At 37.3% G+C, this 22,629-nt stretch overlaps 1 protein-coding gene across 1 annotated transcript in view; it reads left to right on the forward strand.

Annotated features, from left to right (window-relative positions):
• The first annotated feature begins 6,641 nt into the window (after nucleotides 1–6,641).
• LOC136874425 (uncharacterized) overlaps nucleotides 6,642–22,629 on the forward strand; it is a 95,619-nt gene continuing 79,631 nt past the window's right edge. Inside the window, exons 1-2 of the mRNA XM_067148059.2 lie at nucleotides 6,642–6,702; nucleotides 16,710–16,916. Coding sequence (XP_067004160.2) covers nucleotides 6,642–6,702; nucleotides 16,710–16,916 — 268 coding nt within the window. The remainder of the gene's footprint in view (nucleotides 6,703–16,709; nucleotides 16,917–22,629) is intronic.

Genomic DNA, 22,629 nt, shown 5'->3' on the forward strand with positions numbered 1-22,629 from the left:
AATGTTGGAGGCCCCACTGACAGAGAGAGGCAGTGTATTCCACTGTCGTGCTTAAGACATTGTCTCACCATTGTAATTTTAAAAAAACATTGAAGATAACTGCATGGAATTTAACATGGCAGTGTTAATATGAGCACCATGCCTTGGACTCATTTATCTGATGCAAGTAATTTAATTTGTTTTAATAATGACTCCATGACACTTTAGCCTTGGTCTACTAAGTGACCGCTGCTAAGGCCTGTAGATTACGAGATGATGCATGGGCAGCGTGACGAATCCTCTCAGCCGTTACTCTTGGTTTTCTAGACCGAGGCCGCTATTTCACCATCTGATAACTCCTCACTCATTCGCACATAGGCTGAGTGGACCTCGCACTAACTCTCAATCCAGGTAAAAATCCATGGCTTGGTCGGTAATCGAACCCAGAGCCTCCGGGTAAGAGGTAGGATAGGCTTGTTGCACCTAGATCGCGAAGCCCCCTTTTAAATAGTGGTATTTATATGGAAGGTAACGATTAGGAAAAGTAATACACTTACTACACGAATGAATAACATACAAGAGACACTAGACAAACTGTACAGTCCGATTTTAATGAAACTAGTGTCACTGAAAATACTTTCAGAATGATTAACAGTGACATCTGTATTGTTGGCCATCATCAGTTTTCAAGTGAAAAGTGACACCTAAATTGTCTCATTATAATAAACGCCAAATTGAATAAAAATATTTGATTTCCTAACGTTACTCATCAATTAATATATCGTACGTTAAATTGATTAGTATCATACTGTTTATCTGAAATCTCAACACTAATCTTCAGAAAGCCTACCATACTTTTTCTAAGTTGTTATTATTTACAGCTATAACTGACATCTATATTGTGATCTAGACTTCAAAGATTAATAACGAGTCCATCGTCTAAAAGGCGAAATTTGTAACTGTAAAGATGGTTAAAATAAATCCTATTAATGTATTAACCATGGTCATCGATTTACAGTTCCATAATTCTCTGATCTTGGATATAAATCTAGCCCACTCATTCGTTTTTTATTGATTATCCATTCACTTGGCTTAAGAGAGCAAGACCAACAAGGCCAACTACAACACTACAGGTTGCAGTTGGTCTTAAAGAGAGCCCTAACTGAGACTATATCACTAGGATCACTAAGCAGGCTATATGGGTCAGGCGGTTATTAACTTACATCATCCACTCGCCCAGACCCACACTGTACACGAACCTGTTTTGATTCGTCGCTATGACGAAAATGAACGTTCAGCTAAACTGTTGAAATCTTGGGGTACGGTACACAAACACGAATGTAGGTAAACTTATGTCCACAAATGAGTAGACGTTACCTTATATACTGCACTTTAAATTTTTCAACAAATCAAAATGTATAAAACACGTGTTGATTGACTTTGAAGTAATATGATTGCGTCGTACAGTGAATATAAGAAAGTTACAAGTGTTAATTCAGCGATGTACATGACGTGACAATACAGTATGGTCTGACATCAAACATCAGTAGGCTATATGTATTTGAAGTTAACACATTCTTTAATTAACTGACAATTATTTGAGTAAAAGAAGTTTATCAAGACCGTGAATACTACATTTATAATTTTCCTACTTATGAGGTACCGGTACTGTACCGTACTAAAGAATCTTGATTTGAAAAGAAATTGCCACCCGGGCCACGGCCCATGTTGGCCCAAGCACAAATATGACCAGGGTGCCTGGTTTAAATGTTACTATATGAAAGAAATGCTTTTAAGTTTCGAAAATATAGTTCAGATCTGTTTCTCCAACAGATAAACTAAATGTCATGAACTCATGAGGGTAAGAATTTTCACTTCTTAATCTGCCATTGGTGTCAAAATTCTCTTTGATCCTCTCATTTCTATATTACTTATCATTATTGTCAACATAATGCAGATTGCCAGCTTCATCAGTTAATTATTAATCCATTTTCTTATGTTCCTTGGTATTTACTAGATTAAAACGAAAGTTCTAGCCTATATATTCGCAATTGAGCATTGATGATTGCTGACAAAATTGGTACCGGTATAGTTGTTCATCATTTTGAAAGTGTTTTCAGTGAAAACTAGTTTCATCAAAATCAGAGTGTAAACTTTGGGTACCGTACTGGTAATGTTCCTTGTCAGATATTCTTGACTTACTTGACTTGACTTATTTCCTGTGGCTCCTTCAGGAGCATAGGGCTTCGATGAATTTTCGCCAGCGAACTCTGCTGCGGGCCATTCGACGTAGTTCTCCCCAGGTTTTACCTGCCTCACTTGCCTCCTCCAATATGGATCTCTTCCAATTCTGCCATGGTCAACCCCGCTTTCACTGTCCCTGAGGATTCCATTCCAGGGCTTGCTTTGTCAGATATTCTGAAGTACCGGTATGTCGTTGACATAAGGGTTCAAATCATTTTGACATAATAATTAAGTAACCATTCAATGTGTTGTTGTAGTCAGGGCTGTACCCAGGAGGGGTTCAAACCCCTCCTCCCAAATATAGTGGAACTTGACAATAATGTAAACAGTGCATATGGTTTTTAAAAATTTAAGCCATTAAATTAATACTATAAGGAAGTCAAGCACTTGGAAAATAAAGCTGTTACAATGTTTTGTGGATTTGCAGAGGTGAAAGAAGGTGCTGGATGGAATAGGTCTCAACTTACGAAATTAAAGTTAATTTAAAACTTTAACCAAGGTTATATTTTCTTTTCAAAATCAACAGATAACAACAATAGAGTAACAGGTACCAAGTAGCAGGACAACAATTTAAGAAATTACAATAGTTACAAGGCTTGGGCTTCGAGCCCCAAGATTAATTTCTGAGCTCTCAGCTCACCACCACAATAGCTCAAGGGCAGAAAACCCCTAAGTACAAGGAGCACTTGCTCCTAATTACAACGTTAAGAAAAAAAGAGCAGACCCGCTCTCAATTTGACAAGCCTCTCAAAGACTACAACAAACTTCATTTCTATCTGCCCTTAAGGCACACCAAGAAACAGGGGTATTTGATACCCAACCTACAGGGCCTTTACATGAGGAAAATAAAACATCAGGTTAAGTTACTGGTCCATAATACAAAATAGAATGGAGGCGAAGCTTGCACTCCTAATACACTTTTGAAACCTACTTGGCACTAGGCTGCTTACGCAAGGGCTAATCCCATACTAAGGAGTTGACATGATAAGAAAACTTTATTACATTACGAAGAGAAGAAAAACGGTTATGAAAACGTAGTCACCTCAAAACAATATGAGTGGGAGCTTGAGAGGGTTAGGCACTCTCTATCCCAATTTATAGTTAAAGAGACGAAATTTTACCAAGTGTCTATTACATTTTAAAGATAGGTTACATGAGAAAAGTTTTCGAACCTGCCCCGAGAGTTAAACTGCTGAGCTAGCAAGAAATAAAGTTATTGAACGGTCATTACCTTGTGGATGAACTGCTGCCCGAAGAAAGAGGCGCTTCCCGCCCCCTGCTACATAATCACACACTAAGCAAGATGTCGATGAAGTGGCACCGAGACAAGAAAATCAACAGTTTATATACCCTCGTGGAACATTCGAGACCTTTCAAGAATGAGTACACACACACCCCCCCCTCAACTTTATTGGATAGCTTAAAGCAACATATCCATATCGGAGAAGACATACTTTATTGGTCAAAAATTAATTAGAGAAATTCGGGATTGGCTAAATTCAAAACAAGCGGAAAGAGAAGGGTTATACTGCCAACCCACAAACCACAGAACAAAATTTAGTAAAGACAAAACTTATGAATACAAAACTTCTTCAAAAAAAAAAAAAACAGTTCCTTCACTTCGCACTAGGGTGCACAATTATAGTTCTTAAGTAGTGCCATCTAGAAGAGAATGTCCACACTGCTTGCTACAGAGCAAACAAATACAAATCGAAACAGACATAGTTCAGAACACTTCAAAATTTACAGTAGAGACATCTTCCGAGAAACCTTTGATGTAATACAGATTTTAAAGTTCAGAGTTTCTCCTGTAGAGAGGTTTCAACTGGCGCAATATTTGAATTCGCGGCGTGGAGGTGTACCGCCCGGTACAAAAGCAATTGAATTTAACCTGTAAAAACTGTGCCGTCTATAAATATTTCTCTATGAAAGAAGTTAACAGTAACATTTTTACTGAAGAAAGTACTTTTTTAAACATTTTCATGAGAAATATGGACTGTTGAGTTTTCATCGCATTTCAGGTTCTCCTTGCAAGCCTTATTTTTATGCTTCTGAGTCAGGATTAAGTCTTAGGATTTGGCTGACTCTGGCAAGGGTTTTACATATGCAGTTCAAACCCCATGGCATTACAGCCCTTGAAGGGCCTTGGCCTGCCAAGCGATCGTTGCTCAGCCCAAAGGCCTGCAGATTACGAGGTGTCATGTGGTCACCACGACAAATCCTCTCGGTCATTATTCTTGGCTTTCTAGACCGCGGACGCCATCTCACCATCTGATAGCTCCTCAATTCTAATTGCATAGGCTGAGTGGACGTCAAACCAGCCCTCAGGTCCAGGTAAAAATCCCTGACCTGGCCGGGAATCGAACCCGGGTCCTCCGGGTAAGAGGCAGGCATGCTTCCCCTACACCACGGGGCCGGCACAAATCAGTTACTCAAAGGAAAATTCAAAATGATGACATAATTTGCTTTAGTGACCATAATAATAATAATAATAATAATAATAATAATAATAATAATAATAATCGTATGGCCTCAGCTACCGTGTGCAGACATTTCGATTTGACGCCATCTGGCTGTCTGCTCGTCAATTTCGACGTTCCGTTTTACTCTAGGTCCGCTAGATGGCAGACAGAGTAAACCGGATCTCTCTTGGGCGTCTATGGCTGAGATTTAATTAATTTTGTCGGGTAAATACCAAATGTATCACCAGAGATCTTTTACATGCCGACATCGTATGACATGGAGTGTCGAATGGACTTTTTTCCGCCCTTCAAAAATCCGACTACCTCTGCCGGGTTTGAACCCGCTATGTTGGGATTCGGAGGCCGACACTCTACCACGGATCCACAGAGGCAGCTTTTAGTGACCATCATGAATTATTAAAAACTAAACACGTGTGCGACAGCTATTTGGGACGACGTCCTGTAGGACACTGAAGAATTGGAGACTACAAACTGCATTACGGTACTGGGCAATACAAATGGAATTCAGAGATTTCTCAGCTTTACTATTTTTTAAGAGAGAGAGTTTTAAATATTGATTTCATTTAAATTCTCTTTTCATGACTTAGCGTAAATTAGTGATGGGAAAATCAAATACTTTTAATAATCGAATAACCTCTATCCAATTATTTATGTAATCAAATAAATAATTGAATGAAATAATCAGATGAGCTTCAAATATCATTCAGTTGTATCACATAGAATAATCAGATACGTCATGAGTAAAATTTTGGTTTAAGTGTGTCGGATGGATAATCAATTGAAATAAACAAATATATAAAATCTTACAAAAAATGAATGAATCTCTAATGAATCTCCAAATGTTGAAACTAAATGAGTGAATGAACTGTCGTAATCAGTGGTAGAGTGTCAGCTTCCGGATCCCAAGATAGCGGGTTCAAATCCAGCAGAGGTAGTTGGATTTTTGAAGGGCAGAAAAAAGTCTATTCGACTCCATGTCTTACGATGTTGGCATGTAAAAGATCTCAGGTGACAAATTTGGTATTTATCTGACAAAATTAATTAAAACTCAGCCATAGACGCCCAAGAGAGAGTCAGTTGACTCTGACATCAAGTAAGCCTAGAGTAAAACAGAACATCAAAATTGACGAGCAGACAGCCAGATGGTGCCGAATTAAAATATCCGCACACAGTAGCTGATGCCATATGATAATAATAATAATTATTATTATTATAATTGTTATTCAACTCTGTCTCATTCACCAACCATTATTTTCCCCTCTGGGTTGGGGCAGTAGATTAACATCCACGGTATCCGTTGCCTGTCGCAAGAGGCGACTAAAGGGGGCCCCAGGAGCTTTTAATTATAGAAGAAAAGTCAAGGTAAATACGTGATAGGTAATCTGCCACCTGAGTGACAGCCCTAAATGGATATTAGTAGCGATTTACTGATCGATTAAGTGAGTATGGGTTGGCGACCACAGGGTCCTTAGCTGAATCCAGGCATTGCTTCCACTCATTTGTGCCAGGTTCCTTACTTTCAGCTATCCTAACCCACCTTCTTTAGTCAACTCTTCTTCTTTTCTGAGCCTGACGGTATTAGATTTCCGAGGCCAAGGCAGTCTTCATTTTCACACTCTGCGTGGCCCTTGTCTTTCTTTGGCCAATACCTCCATTTTTTTAAGTATGTGACACCTTCCATTTTTTCCCTCTGATTAGTATTGTACTTGCTCTTAAAACATTAATCACCACTGCCACCTTTTCCTTTATGTTTTCAACCCTTATTGATTTGTATCGACCATTTACACATTTACTTGTCTGGGGAAAGAATCACTTTCTCAAAATCATCATCATCAGCAGCAGCAGCGTTGACACCTCTAATGATCTGGAGTCTTCTTGAAGTCATTTATTTCTGCCGTCATTGAGAGAACCGAAACTGATGTAAACAAAGAAATCATGTATCCATCTGTGGTCCCCATACTGATTGGCGAATCACCGGGCTACTTCCAAGCACATGGTAAGAGCCATATGCGATTGTCTAGGAACTGTCGTTACCTTGCCTGATTGCTGCGATTACATCAGACTGTTGCCTAATGTCACTGACGCCACTCAAAGATAGCAACTAGCAACTTCCCCATTTAGAGAAAATTCTGGTGAATTTTAACTTGATAAATTTGGTGAGCCAAGTAGTCAACACTAGCATTGAACTTTGTGTAATTGCATGGGCACGTGATGCAATATATTACATAGAGGAATATTGCCCAGATGTACGTCCTCTTAAAACAATAATCACCACCACCACCACCTGCAATATATTAATCTATGCATGTTAAGTAATGGCATCTGAGTGCATGATCATAGCTGCTTCTAGTCTAGAACATGAATTTGTATTATTTTTGGAAGGCTTATCGGAGACAGATCCTCCAACCACACACTTTCTGTAAGGGTATAAAGATGGGTAATTTTAATTACCCTCTGATAAGATTGATGACTTAAAATGACAACATTTAGAGTACTTTTCACTCATTTTTTTAAAAAGTATTTACTATTCGATTGCCTCATTCATTTGAATTGAGTTTTAAATGAATAATAGAAAAATAATCGAATGGAAAAATTAATCAAATAACAAAAAAAAAATTGAACAGAAAAAAATAATTGAATCATTGAATAAAATGAAATACTCAAATAAACAATTATTTTGTATTCTATTATCCCATCACTAGTGTGAATCAGTATATCTATTTTTAGACATCCACTTTTAGCACCAGGCCCCCTTAACCAATTCTAATCAATACAATATAAATACAATACAATACAAAATACTGGTGTGGTATATTACTTATTTTATTCATTTCACTTTCATCATAGTATTTACACAACAACAAGTTATTTGTTTACGCAGTACAGGCCGTGTAGCTGTAAGCATACATTGAGGAGATGGTAGGCTGTCAGCAGCTGCAAAAAATTGTTCCCTGTTTTTACACCAGGCAAAAGCGGGGGTGTATCCTAATTCCATGTCTCACTACTACAGCATTAATTTGATTTTAAAATGCCAGCTATAAAAAAGGAAAATCCTAACAAATAATTTTGAATTTAAGTTAGACACTTAAGCCTAATACTTTCTGTTACATTCTAAATGCAAATATTGTATGGACCACCATTCTTCATGTGACAAACAGGCAATTTTTATTGCAAAAAAAGAAGGTACACTAATTACCTAATAGAAGTCTCCTCCCTCAGTTTTTGAGAAAGTTATGGATAAATACATGTTGACCTTCTACCTTGCACATGTTTTCTTCAGGTTGTACTTCCACCCCTCTTATACTGCAGTGGTCTCAACTAACTGGCTATGGAACCAACAATAATATCATATCGGTATTTCAATGAGAGCTACAAGAAATCAAAGAATACAATATAGAGTAATATAGGAACAGATCCAAATTCACAAACCCGTAACTGCAGTGTAAATATTGCCTGCAACAATTTTACTGACAGGAGGTACAGCAAAGGATAATGAACACTCCTTATACCTATTTTAGCTTAAAATCACCTTTACTCATCGCACTTGGTACCTTAGAGAAGCAAGACCTATCTTTGCATGACTGCAGTTACTCCAGGGGCTCTCAGCACGGGAATGTGGTTTAGTTACCATGAGACCCTTACCTAAGTCTGGCTTTGCTTCTATTTACTTGTGCCAGCCTCCTCACTTTCATTTTTTCTATCCATCTTCCTTGGTCTCATTCTCTTCTGACCCCACTGGTTTTAGGTTTATGAAGCCTATTGAATCTTTCAATTTCTTGTCCTTTGTGGCACTTTTGTTTCTTTGTTCCTTTCTTTCATCAATACCTTAATTATTGAAGGGATGGAACTCTTCCTCTAATTAGTGTTAAGAGAGGGTGGTTGTACAATTCCTCTTAAAACACCACCACCACGGCATGACTCTAGTAAAACTAATAATATGGGCAACTTAAAAAAAAACTTGAAGAGTAAGTTGATGCATTCAAAGGAAAAGTGCTGAGTAAGATCTATGGTCTGACATACACTGCTGAGGCTGGGAGATGGGAAAGAAAATCTTTGCTTGCTGATGATGCTTGTTGTTTAAAGAGGCCTAACATCTAAGGTCATCAGCCCCAAGGAAATCTTTATCAATACTTTTGAAAACCTTCAAATACTACTGGACTCAGCCAGAAATGAAACCACCACCTCAGGCTCAGAAAACCTGTGCTCTACCATCCAAACCACTAACCCTGGCTCTATAGTATTCATCTGGGTACTGGCTCAAATTACATTTTAACAGTTTTTGGCAGTACAATAGTCAAACACCCAATATACACTCCAGTCCAAAGTTCATCAGTAATTGCTGGCAGACTGTTGTAATACTAGTATTTTTGCTCACACTGGGGCAGGTCTACTATCCATAAAAGTACAGGATGTTATAGGGAATGTTTTCTCAGTCCTGAATCCCAAAATAAGAATATCCTGGACATTATTATTGCTAGATATGAAAAATTTTTCAGCAACAATAATGCAGTACCAAATTTCAGTTTGATTAGAAATTATTCATAGTAGTAGTATCTATTTCATAGAATTTGTGATACTCATGAAACTGTTGTATAATACAGTACATCAATTAGCCATTTGAATAACTGCATGGTTAGGGGTGCGCATCTGTGAGCTTGCATTCGGGAGATAGTGGGTTCAAACTCTACTGTCAGCAGCCCTGAATATGGTTTTCTGTCATTTCCCATTTTCACCATGAGACCTATCTGTGTTGGTGCAACATAAAGCAACTTGTAAATTAATAATGATATAGTATTTCTTATTACAACCTGCTTGGCAGAAGTACCAGATTTCTCTAAACGAAGACAAAAGTGCTACAACAATGTCTGCCATTCTAAAATTGTCTGGAAGAATCAAATAACAGTCTAACAGTCTTCAGCAATACAATAGTCATACCCTCAGTATGCAGCTCACCATACACTCTTGAATTTTATTTTTATGTGTACGTAACATTTCTGTCATTACTATAATTTGTACTTCTATATATTAGGTCTTCATAATTCTTGAGGATACATTAATGTTGGCATTACACACATATAAAGTATAATCACTTTGTTTATAAATAAGTAAATTCAGTATCTTGGATTCAAAATTATTCTAACCATTTTCAGAATGCTGATTCACAGAATGCTGCTAATCCTGTACCTTGGTGTAGGTGTACTGGGAGCAGAGCTCATCAGTAATTCCACACAGAGGAAAGAGAAAAGTAAGTAATGCTTTATGACTGAAGGTTTTAAGCTGAATACAGAACGCTTTCTAACTTCAATCAATCAATACAATCAATCAATACTGATCTGCATTTAGGGCAGTCGCCCAGGTGGCAGATTCCCTATTTGTTGTTTTCCTAGCCTTTTCCTAAATGATTTCAAAGAAATTGGAAATTTATTGAACGTCTCCCTTGGTAAGTTATTCCAATCCCTAACTCCCCTTCCTATAAATGAATATTTGCCCCAATTTAACCTCTTGAATTCCAACTTTATCTTCATATTGTGATCTTTCCTACTTTTATTAACGCCACTCAAACTTATTCGTCTACTAATGTCATTCCACACCATCTCTCCACTGACAGCTCGGAACATACCACTTATTACATGTTATAAACCTCATTTTAGGTCCGTATTGAAAATTTACAGTTCAACAACAATAAAGGTGTTTTAATTTGTTCCACCTATTCAATACTTTTATTTTCACTTATAGTGGTTACATAAATAGACTCTTAGTTAAATGGGACATGTTTTGCCCTCAATTAAGGGCATCATCAGCCTAAAAACAATCATCAAGAATACAACTAATATTAAAAGTGAAAGCTAAAAGTTTAGCCAGTTAATAAAATTCAGAACATAAAAATGTGAAAAATGATACAATATATAAAGATGCTAATGGACAAATGTCTATGATTAAACTATAATCTTGTCAGAGACTAAAACTTCTTCCATTAAAATTCTAATTAAAAAGAGTTCATAAAAAACTAAGCCTCTGCAGCACAGTTACAACACCAGACTCAGAGCCAACAGACGGGCAGCAACCAACACAACAGTAGATAACAAATAACAACTTCCACTAACATAAAACATTATTTCTGCATCTACTGACATTTCCTGGCAAGGTTCCAGCCAATTGTATTACCTACCGGTGCTAAGGGCCACTTACAATTTTTCAACGGATGCTTCTATCTCACTTTATGCTGACGAATTTCATCAGCGGCCTTGGAAAGATTGTATTTATGACAATCATGCTTATGCTTGTGTTCACACCCTCATGTCATTGGCTTTATATTATTACCACTTTGGTTTTCCACTAAATTTTTAAATGAACTGTTTTTAATTAGAATTTTAATGGAAGAAGTTTTAGTCTCCGATAAGATTAATCATAGACATTTTTCCACTAGCATCTTTATATATTGTATCATTTTTCACATTTTTATGTTCTGAATTTTAATAACTGGCTAAACTTTTAGCTTTCACTTTTATTATTAGTTGTATTCTTGATGATTGTTTTTAGGCTGATGATGCCCTTAATTGAGGGCGAAAAATCTCCCATTTAACTAAGAGTCTATTTATGTAACCACTATAAGTGAAAATAAAAGTATTGAATAGGTGGAACAAATTAAAACACCTTTATTGTTGTCGAAACATACCACTTAGTCGAGCAGCTCTTCTTCTTTCTCTCAATTCCTCCCAACCGAAACTTTGCAACATTTTTGTAACGCTACTCTTTTGTCGGAAATCACCCAGAACAAATCGAGCTGCTTTTCTTTGGATTTTTTCCAGTTCTTGAATCAGGTAATCCTGGTGAGGGTCCCATACACTGGAACCATACTCTAGTGGGGGGTCTTACCAGAGACTTATATACCCTCTCCTTTACATCCTTACTACAACCCCTAAACACCCTCATAACCATGTGCAGAGATCTGTACCCTTTATTTACAATCCCATTTATGTGATTACCCCAATGAAGATCATTCCTTATATTAACACCTAGATACTTACAATGATCCCCAAAAGAAACTTTCACCCCATCAATGCAGTAATTAAAACTGAGAGGACTTTTCTTATTTGTGAAACTCACAACCTGACTTTTAACCCCGTTTATCAACACAACATTGCCTGCTGTCCATCTCACAACATTTTTGAGGTCACATTGCAGATGCTCACAATCTTGTAACTTATTTATTACTCTATAGAGAATAACATTCGCAAAAATCCTTACCTCCGATTCCACTCCTTTACTCATATCATTTATATATATAAGAAAACATAAAGGTCCGATAATACTGCCTTGAGGAATTCCTCTCTTAATTATTACAGGGTCAGATAAAGCTTCACCTACTCTAATTCTCTGAGATCTATTTTCTAGAAATATAGCAACCCATTCAGTCACTCTTTTGTCTAGTCCAATTGCACTAATTTTTGCCAGTAGTCTCCCATGATCCACCCTATCAAATGCTTTAGACAGGTCAATCGCGATACAGTCCATTTGACCTCCAGAATCCAAGATATCTGCTATATCTTGCTGGAATCCTACAAGTTGAGCTTCAGTGAAATAACCTTTCCTAAAACCGAACTTCCTTCTATCGAACCAGTTATTAATTTCACAAACATGTCTAATATAATCAGAAAGAATGCCTTCCCAAAGCTTACATACAATGCACATCAAACTTACTGGCCTGTAATTTTCAGCTTTATGTCTGTCACCCTTTCCTTTATACACAGGGCTTACTATAGCAACTCTCCATTCATCTGGTATAGCTCCTCTGACCAAACAATAATCAAATAAGTACCTCAGATACGGTACTATATCCCAACCCATTGTCTTTAGTATATCCCCAGAAATCTTATCTATTCCAGCTGCTTTTCTAGTTTTCAACTTTTGTATCTTATTGTAAATGTCATTGTTATCATATGTAAATTTTATTACTTCTTTGGCCTTAGTCTCCTCCTCTATCTTGACATTATCCTTGTAACCAACAATCTTTACATACTGCTGACTGAATACTTCTGCCTTTTGAAGATACTCACATACACACTCTCCTTGTTCATTAATTATTCCTGGAATGTCCTTTTTGGAACCTGTTTCTGCCTTAAAATACCTATACATACCCTTCCATTTTTCACTAAAATTTGTATGATTGCCAATTATGCTTGCCATCTTCTTATCCTTAGCTGCCTTCTTTGTTAGATTCAATTTTCTAGTAAGTTCCTTCAATTTCTCCTTACTTCCATAGCCATTTCTAACTCTATTTCTTTCCAGTCTGCACCTCCTTCTTAGTCTCTTTATTTCTCTATTATAATAAGGTGGGTCTTTACCATTCCTAACCACCCTTAAAGGTACAAACCTGTTTTCGCATTCCTCAACAATTTCTTTAAACCCATCCCAGAGTCTGCTTACATTTTTATTTACTGTTTTCCACCGATCATAGTAACTTTTTAGAAACTGCCTCATGCTTGCTTTATCAGCCATACGGTACTGCCTAATAGTCCTACTTTTAAGACCTTCCTTTCTATCACATTTATTTTTAACTACCACAAAAACAGCTTCATGTTCACTAATACCATCTATTACTTCAGTTTCCCTATAGAGCTCATCCGGTTTTATCAGCACCATGTCCAGGATATTTTTCCCTCTGGTTGGTTCCATCACTTTCTGAATCAGCTGTCCTTCCCATATTGACTTATTTGCCATTTGTTGGTCATGCTTCCTGTCGCTCGCATTTCCTTCCCAATTGACATCTGGAAAATTCAAATCTCCTGCTACAATCACATTTCTTTCCATGTCGTTTCCCACATAGCCGACTATCCCATCAAATAATTCCGAATCCGCATCAGTGCTACCCTTTCCCAGTCTGTACACTCCAAATATATCAAGTTGCCTATTATCTTTAGAAATGAGCCTTACATCTAGAATTTCATGTGTCTCATCTTTAACTTTTTCATAGCTTACAAATTCTCCTTTCACCAGAATGAACACTCCCCCTCCCACCATTCCTATCCTATCTCTACGATACACACTCCAGTGCCGTGAGAAAATTTCTGCATCCATTATATCATTTCTCAGCCATGATTCAACTCCTATTACAATATCTGGTAAATATATATCTATTAGTTTTTTTCCTTTCTTTACAACATGAAAAGCGATTAGCTGAAAATGTTTAAGTCCATGAATACAAGTATCAGTCACTACTGATCTGCATTTAGGGTAATTGCCCAGGTGGCAGATTCCTTATCTGCTGTTTTCCTAGCCTTTTCTTGAATGATTTCAAAGAAATTTGAAATTTATTGAATATCTCCCTTGGTAAGTTATTCCAATCCCTAACTCCCCTTCCTATAAACGAATATGTGTCCCAATTTGTCCTCTTGAATTCCAACTACTTTTAAAGACACCACCCAAACTTATTTGTCTACTAATGTCATGACTGAAGGAAAGAAGTAAATTCTCATACAGGTTTTTCTGTAATGAAAAAATGTATATTAAATAATGTTGATGTTGTTGCTCTTGTTCTTGTTTGGGTCGTTAGTCCATAGACAGGTTTGATGCAGCTCGCTATGCCACCCTAGCATATACTAACCCCTGTAACTACTACACTCTACATTACTCTAATGTGTTTGTCATATTCATGCCTCAGTCTACCCTGACCTGTTCTTACCAGATACACTTTCCTAAGAGATACTAACTGAACAAATCCTAGTGATCTCAAGATGTGTCCAGTCAATCTATCCCTTCTTCTGGTCAAATTTAGTCAACTCATTTTTCCTCTCACCAATTATATTCAGTATTACTTCATTCATGATCTGATCTATCTATCTATCTCACTTCCAGCATCCTTTTGAAACATCATATTTCAAGAACTTCTATTCTCCTTCTTCCTGCACTTGCTATTGTCCATGTTTCTCTTCTATATAATCCTACAAAACAAAACAAAACAAAACAAAACAAAACAAAACAAAACAAAAAATCTCCATGGCACTACAACCCTGATGGATGTTGGCCTACCAGTTGACCACTGCTCAGCCCAATAGCCTCCAAATTATGAGGATAAGCATGGCCAGCATGAAGAATCCTCTCAGCCATTGTTGTTGGCTCTTCAGACCGAGGCCACCATCAGATAGTTTCTCAATTTTAATCACATGAGTTGAGTGGACCTCAAACCAGCCCTCAGATCAAGGTAAAAAAATCTCCAACCTGGCCAAGAATCGAATCTAGAGCCCAATATCTGGTAGATATATATCTATTAAATTAGTTCTATTCCTTTCTTTACAACATGAAAAGCGATTAGCAGAAAATGTATCTTACTGCCTTGGGGACTCCTCTCTTTGTAATTAGAGGATCAGATAATGCTTCACCTATTCTAATTCTCTGAGATCTGTTCGCTAGAAATTTAGCCACCCATTCTACCACTCTTTTGTCTAGTCTAATAGCCCTCATTTTCACTAGTAGCCTCCCATGATCTACCCTATCAACAGCTCTGGATAGGTATATAGCAATGACTGAATCTAAAATATCTGCTATATCTTACTGGAATCCTGCTTATGAGGCAGCAGTTCACGTGAAGCAATCAGGGCAACATCAGCATTGGCCTTGGTCATATGCAAATTCGAGCAAAGCGAGCAAGGATGGGCCACTCTGTAGAAGGAGAGAAGTATTTCAATGTGTCCATATAAGCAGTGGAAGGGAACAAACAAGTGGCAAATCAAATCATACATAGAAAAAAAAATGGAACATGGGAAGAAATCCGTAAGAGGATAACACATATTATTAGACAATGACAGGTCAGTGTGGAAAGAGGCACCAGAAAGAGGAGACAAGAACAAACTAACATGGATAATCTCCATATCAGCATACACTGCTATTTTCAAATACAGGATCTGTCATACAAACTACGACCACAGAAGCAGTGTTTCTACTCTGCGGTATGTGAGCTGCAGTATTGGGAGGCACCCACATAGCTCTTGACTTTGCAAGCAGCCTGAACATGTTCAACCTGACAAGCATCAGTTGCCAGTCTCAATCTCAGCCGTTAACATGGTGAGACAGTTAGCATTGCAACACCGTATTTTCATATGTAAAAGTTCTGGTTTAATTTCAATGGTTGTATGAACAGTCATAACTCTTGTTATTGGTGTGCAGGAAATCCTAATGGTGTTTATGAAGTCTCTCATTATGATAGGAAGATTGGTGTTTGGTGTACTGTTAGTGCAAGACAAATAATTGGGTCTATTTTGTTCGAGACAATAGTAAATGCAGAGAGGTACCAAGATGACATTTTGATGCCATTCTTCCAGTTAACGGAAGAAGAAAAATTGCATTGGTGGTTTTGACAAGATTCAGCCCCTGCTCATACAGCAAAAGATTCACTTCTTACAATCTCAGAAGTGTTTGCAGACAGAGTGATTGGTGCTGGTCTACTTCTCCCTTGTTCCCCAGATCTAACAGTGTGTGATTTTTACTTGTGGGGTAAACTGGAAGAAAAAGTGTATCGAACTAATTTTCAAGAAAACTTTATGAATGAAATCAGAAACACTACAGTGACAGAACTCACTCGTGTCAGCCAGAATGTGGTTACCAGATACAATGCCTGTATAACCCAGGAGATGACATTTTCAACACCTTTTCTAAGGTAAGGTTTAAAGCAGGGCGGCCGCATGTGACGTAAGTTTGGCTGAGGCAGCTGCTGTAACTCAGAGTACAAACACTGCGTTCGGTCTTAGTTTATATTGGAGACCCTGTAAAAGGGTTCTTTTCTCATCAGTCCAAATTCCTCTACATGTATTTCTTCTCAGCCTCAGGTGAACTAATTTCTGCTTTGCAGTTCCATCAGGAGGCCAAACGTCAGCACTCATTTAGTTTGGTTAATGTAGTTTAATAAACAATAGCAATGAATTGAGTTATGTAAGAATTGCACCACGAGTGTGAAGTTGAACAATCCTGACTTCAATTCCCACTAATAATGCAAGAGGTATGTTTCAGATCTCATATTATACCAGTCGCTGTTCTCACCACCACAGAATGAGAAGACCAACAAGAACAATGTCAATTGGTCATCTCGCAATGACAATCTACTATGCGACTCTCCAGATGGTACCACAGGGCTATGTTACACGTCTCAAGAGTGTGAGGACCTGGGAGGAATGAGTCTTGCCTCATGTGCTGATGGTGAAGGAGTGTGTTGTTTGGGTAAGTATTTGACATAGCTTCCAGTGTAAATACTGTATTATAAGTATTGTTCTGTTACAGAAGCAACTCTAGAAGGTGAAGCATACAGTATTAAAAATATCTTTATGGATAATTTGCTACCATTCACCCCAGTAGGCCTTAAGGCAATATATCCGTGAAAATCCAAAAATCTATAATTTTCATCCTTTCACCTTAGAATTTTGAACATTTTATTTCAGCATCAGTATAACATCACATACAAAGTTTCAAGTTTCTATCAATAACAGTTTTTGAGATGTTCATAACTTTATCTAAATTTTTAAAACTTTTTGATGTATTTATAAAATGCTCCTCAGGCCAAATGGCTCAACAGATCTGGCTGAAAATTTTATCTCAGTTTAAAAATACTAATATAAAAGAAGTGATTTATGGGTTTTGAAAAATTTTAATTACACTAAAAGAAAATTATTTCACATAGCCATAACTCAATTTTTATATTTTATGATGATCATGATGAGAACAAAACAATTGCTCCTAAACTATTGCATATATTGTAAAATTTGAAAATCAGTTTGTTATTCTGTTGTATCTAAGACTATCTTAAGAGTTTCAAGCAGACTGGTTGAAAATTACACAATCCAGCATTTAAAATTATTTCTTTGCGGCAAGAGATGTGGTAGGTGATCTTAACTGATTTTGGGTCACTGAACACTAATCTGTTATCCGTTTCTATGTATCATGCCATGATTTTTCACGATAGGTTTATCAAAATAAGAGATAGACCTGAATATTGCATATAAAAAGTACAAAAGTTTTAGAGTTGTAAAAGTGCTGACCAATGTTGATAATTTTGTAAATATTTATAATTATTTATATTATTTATATTTTGAAATAATTGAATATTGTCTTGAACTATTATATACAATGAATAATTATGAGTATACAATTACAATGAAATATTTAACATCTATTGTAATATAATACTGATTTACACAAAAACAAACAACTCTGAGGCAATGATACTTCAGCAATTTATTTTGACAATTCAGTGTGATTTACAAGCAAAAAATATAACTTCTATTCAGTATTTTTATGAATTCATAAATGTAAAAAAATAATTAGCGGTCCTAGATGTCTCCTTGTTTATCACTTTGTAAATTACATCCTTCCCTTGTACATGCAGCCTTTTGCTTTTTATTTCGGAGTTCACAGGTGGTACTGTCTTAAATATAACTAAATCACCAAATCTATTCACCGAACCTGCACTAAATGACTGTACTTCTCACACTATCACTCATCGTAACATGATAACTTCATAGGTTGTCCAGGTTAGCTATACATAGGGGAATTTAACATTCTTTCAGCTGAAAATTAACCCTTTATCAACATCATCAGTAAAGCACGGTGAACAATTTTCAATTCCTCATCTCCTTGTGAATCAAATCACTTGAACAAAGCTACAATTACCAGGCACGGTGAAGTCGTTTGCTTGTCAACTAGCGCTGGCTCATTCTGGGATAAGAGTTTTGCTGTGTGATGAGAACGATGACAAAGTTAGCAGAGTGATCACTCAGAGATGTACTGCAGTAAGAAAGATAGTAACAGAGGTACTTTGCTGTTCCACGCATACACCGAATCTCTCTGTCTCCTTCTTCACTCAGTTGCCTACCTCGCACAATAACTGTCACGAGTTGCACAGTTACCTTGGCTCATCTTTACCAAAAGTGCCAACATATTACGCTGTCCGTGAACAGCAACTAGGCAGCAAGCAATGAGTGTGAAGGTCACTCAAAACCTTACCTTTTATCTGATTGCTCCTGGCATCTGGTGACTCTACCAGTAGCTACAGACTTCCAAGAAAATCGCAAAATATCATGAAGTTCAAACTCCTCCAGCAGTCTACCATAGGAAAACATAGAGAAGCTGAACAAACACTTGACTGTTACAGCAGTTCACCAGCCATGCAACATCACTCCCATACAATTGAATCGTTTATTGTCAAAAGGCACTAAGTCCACATTTTTGACAAATTCATTTTACAGCGATTTTGCATTCTAAGAAACAAGAAGCATGTTTTGGTGTTGAAAGGAACCATGTCCTGGCAGCGCTTGTGCCATTACCACAGCCATCAGGTTAGTTATTCCGTGTTGAAAGGAACTTAGTCCTGCAATTAGTGCGTTTCAACATGGAATGTCTACCAGCGCCAACCAACCTATGCAGAGAGTGCTGCTATGTCTTGGATGTCAAGATTGGCATGCTTGTTTCATTTGTTTACATAGATGTTGAATGTTGTCACTGACAATATACGCTACATGGTTTTTGTGCTCTGCATATTATTAATCTTTTTCTTGCTGTGTTCTTAATTTCATCATGGACAACGAAGTTATGGCAGGAAAGAAACATAAACGTAAAGAAGAAAATTATGCCAGGAATAAAGTAAAGCAATCAAGGGTACTGCATACACAAGCTATGCAGGAAAGGAAGTTCCTCAGAAAAGTATTGGACCTCCCTGCAGGTATGATGGAAGTTATCGTTTTTACCTAAATATTATCTGTTGAACCATTTCACTTCCATAAAAGGGATTCGAATGATTATTGATACTGAAGTTATGATTACTTAATGGATATCTGACAAAGATATTGCCTAGGTAACTTGTTTGTTTTAGGTGCAAGCATCAATGCTTCAATATATTGCAAGAAGAAGAGGGGCTGCTTTTTATGATTATGAAACCAAAAATGAACAGGAAATCCACTTACAGAGACTGATTGAATGGCATCCCATTAAATGGCGAAGACCTAGGGCTGTTAATAAAGACGGAGAATGATCAAAAGTGGAACGTGAATCACCATATACATATTTTGTTCTTAGAAATCAGGAGCATCTGCAGGTCAGTAGGAATGCATTCATTAGTTTACATGGAGTAACGCAGAAGTGTGTATTCAGGATTGCTAAGCTGGTGGCAAAAGGCAAAAGCCCAGTGGACAAGATAGGATTCAATAAGAAGACGCATGTTATATCACATGAAATCTGCACTGAAATTCGGGGCCACATTCTCAAGTTTCCAGTCAAAATGTCTCATCATAGGGGTAACGAAGTAAATTATTTGGATGCAAAGCTGAACCTTAAAAAAATGCATGATTTATTTTTGTGAGGAAGGTCCTAATCTTGAAGTAAAATATACATTTTATGTTGATTATTTCAATAAGAACTTCGGCTACAGATTTGATAGACCCCAAATAGATGTGTGCAGTATCTGCGAAGAACTTCAAGTCAAAATGAATTCTCTGCATTTGTCACAAAATGTTAAATCAACAGCAGCAAGTGAGCTAAATATTCACAAGCGCAAGGGTCACAAATTTTATTCTTCTATGAAATCATGCTCAGAATCCTGCCAGTCTGATGATACAATCTGTGTTGCCTTTGACTACATGCGAAATTTACCTGTAACTCATATACCTGTTCAGGAAATATTCTACCTAAGGCAGCTATGGGTACATGTAGTTACAATACACAACTTCCAAGACAATAGTTCCAAAGTATACATGTATCATGAGGGGCAGGCCAAGAAAGGGGCCAATGAAGTGTGCACATTCATATTGGACTATTTCACCAATGAGATTAAACCAGGCACGAAGAAACTTCACTTGTACTCGGATGTGTGTCCGGGCCAAAATAGGAATCATTCATTTATTCATTTCTGCATGGGCTTGGTCAAAGATAAATGATTAGAGGATTCACTGCTTCCCTATTAGAGGTCATTCCTTCCTGCCATGCGATTGGTATTTTGGTGTTTCAAGAAACAAATTAAGTGCTGCGACAGAATCTACACTCCAAAAGAATATTGTACAATTATTGCTAACACAAAAAAATGATGTTACAATAAAAATGGTAGAAGGAACTGACATCATTGATGTGGATGCGTGTTGGCCTAAGCATTATAGGAAAACAACTCTAAGTGATGAATCAACAGGGAAGGACGTTCCTAGAAGTGCGAAGGTGGTGTTTGCTCCTGTATCGTTTTCCAAGTTCCAGTATTCTGCAGATCATCCTGGCAGAGTGATTGCTCATCCCTTCATTGAGAGCATAGTCCATCACACATTCCATTTGTCCCAGCCTCGGCCAAGAAATGGTCCTCTTATGAATCAGTTGCTAAAGGCCTATGAGAAAGGATGAGTACCAATCAAATCAACAAAAAAAGGATGATCTCAAAAAGGTTCATCGTTATGTCATGACTTCTGAGGTGAGTAAAGCATTCTTTGATGAATTACTAGAATGGCCGTGTTAATGAAAAAGGTTTACCTGTCTTTTCTAACAGTATTATTTGTTTTACTAATATGCTTTTGTTTTTTAATGTCTGTAACTACAGTGCATGCCTTTGCTGGCGGGACCTAGTGTTTACAGTGCACTATGTCTTCTGGTATGGGCTAGAGCAATCTTGTTACTTTCATTGATCTGTCTCAGCTTTATCCTTGGCTTTGACAAAATGAAAGTGACTGAGGTATGAGTGATGCTAGTAATGCCATTCCTTCTGCAGCCAGTCCCTGCTATGAATGGTGTGAAAATATTGCTCATAGGGTCGGTTGGTGCGTGCATTTCATTGGGCTTGGCAGACTGATATGTAATAGCAACTTCTGGCTCAGTGAGGAAAGCAACGGGAAACTACCTCACTCCTCATTTCCCTAGTACGCCTCTTCAGTGATGCCTAGGCCATCTATGACAGCTGATGGCGGAGCTGTTGAGGATCCAACCAGCCTTCGGGCTGAGGACTAAACATACATACATACATACAACTACAGTGCAGCTGTTTTATTAATAATGGGGTTATATAAACATACCACATAACAAAATAATAAACAATTCCATGTGTTGTTTGAAGAAAATAGCTGTTATTCCATTTAAGTTACCTTTATTTTCATACTTGCATATACATAGATTCATTTAGAAATAAAGGAAATAAACCAAGAACGTAAATGTTATTACTCGTTTACAGGTTCTGTTCATTCCATGTTGAAAGGAACTAAGTCCAGTTACGTATTTTGTCAGTAAAAGTGTTAGTAAGATACAGAACAATACAATTTTTACTTTATTATAACAGTGTGTGTATGTGCGTGCGCGCACTTTACATGCACAGACAATTACATTATAAGAGCGGAAAAATAGTTTTTTGTGTTTATCTCAAAACTTTAAAAATTGGACTTAGTGCCTTTCAACAACAAGCTATTCAATTGCTGGAGCACTCCACTGGCTACCCAGCAAGGCTCTCTCCTGACTGCTAAAGCAGTGTGCTAGAGTGTAACGATTAAATAAGGGAAACATTAGGTTGTTCATACATAAATTACTGAACTAGTACACAATGTCCTCTCTGCCTCCTCTTGTGTGGGACAAATGGAACCATGATTAATAAAAACTGAAGGTCATTGTGCATTATGCAGTGAAGCTACAGGTGTCATAGGATGTCTTAAAGTGCTCTTTGCAATATATTGAGACAGCACGATTTTGCTACTTGAACATATGGCAAAATAAATGAATAGTAAGGTGTTAAATGTTAACTTCAGAATGACAGTGCATTGCTGATTTAAACAATAATTACTCTCATGCTGGGGACCAGATTTTCCATGATAAGGAAAGCAGAGGATACCCATCAAAAGTGGAAAACGGGTTTGAAGGTAGATCCACACATCACCGTTTGGAAACTTGTATGACAGTTAAATATTTCCAAACATTTACAGCAAAT

This window comes from Anabrus simplex, chromosome 5 (assembly GCF_040414725.1).
Source record: "Anabrus simplex isolate iqAnaSimp1 chromosome 5, ASM4041472v1, whole genome shotgun sequence".
NCBI classification, from domain to species: Eukaryota; Metazoa; Arthropoda; class Insecta; order Orthoptera; family Tettigoniidae; genus Anabrus; species Anabrus simplex.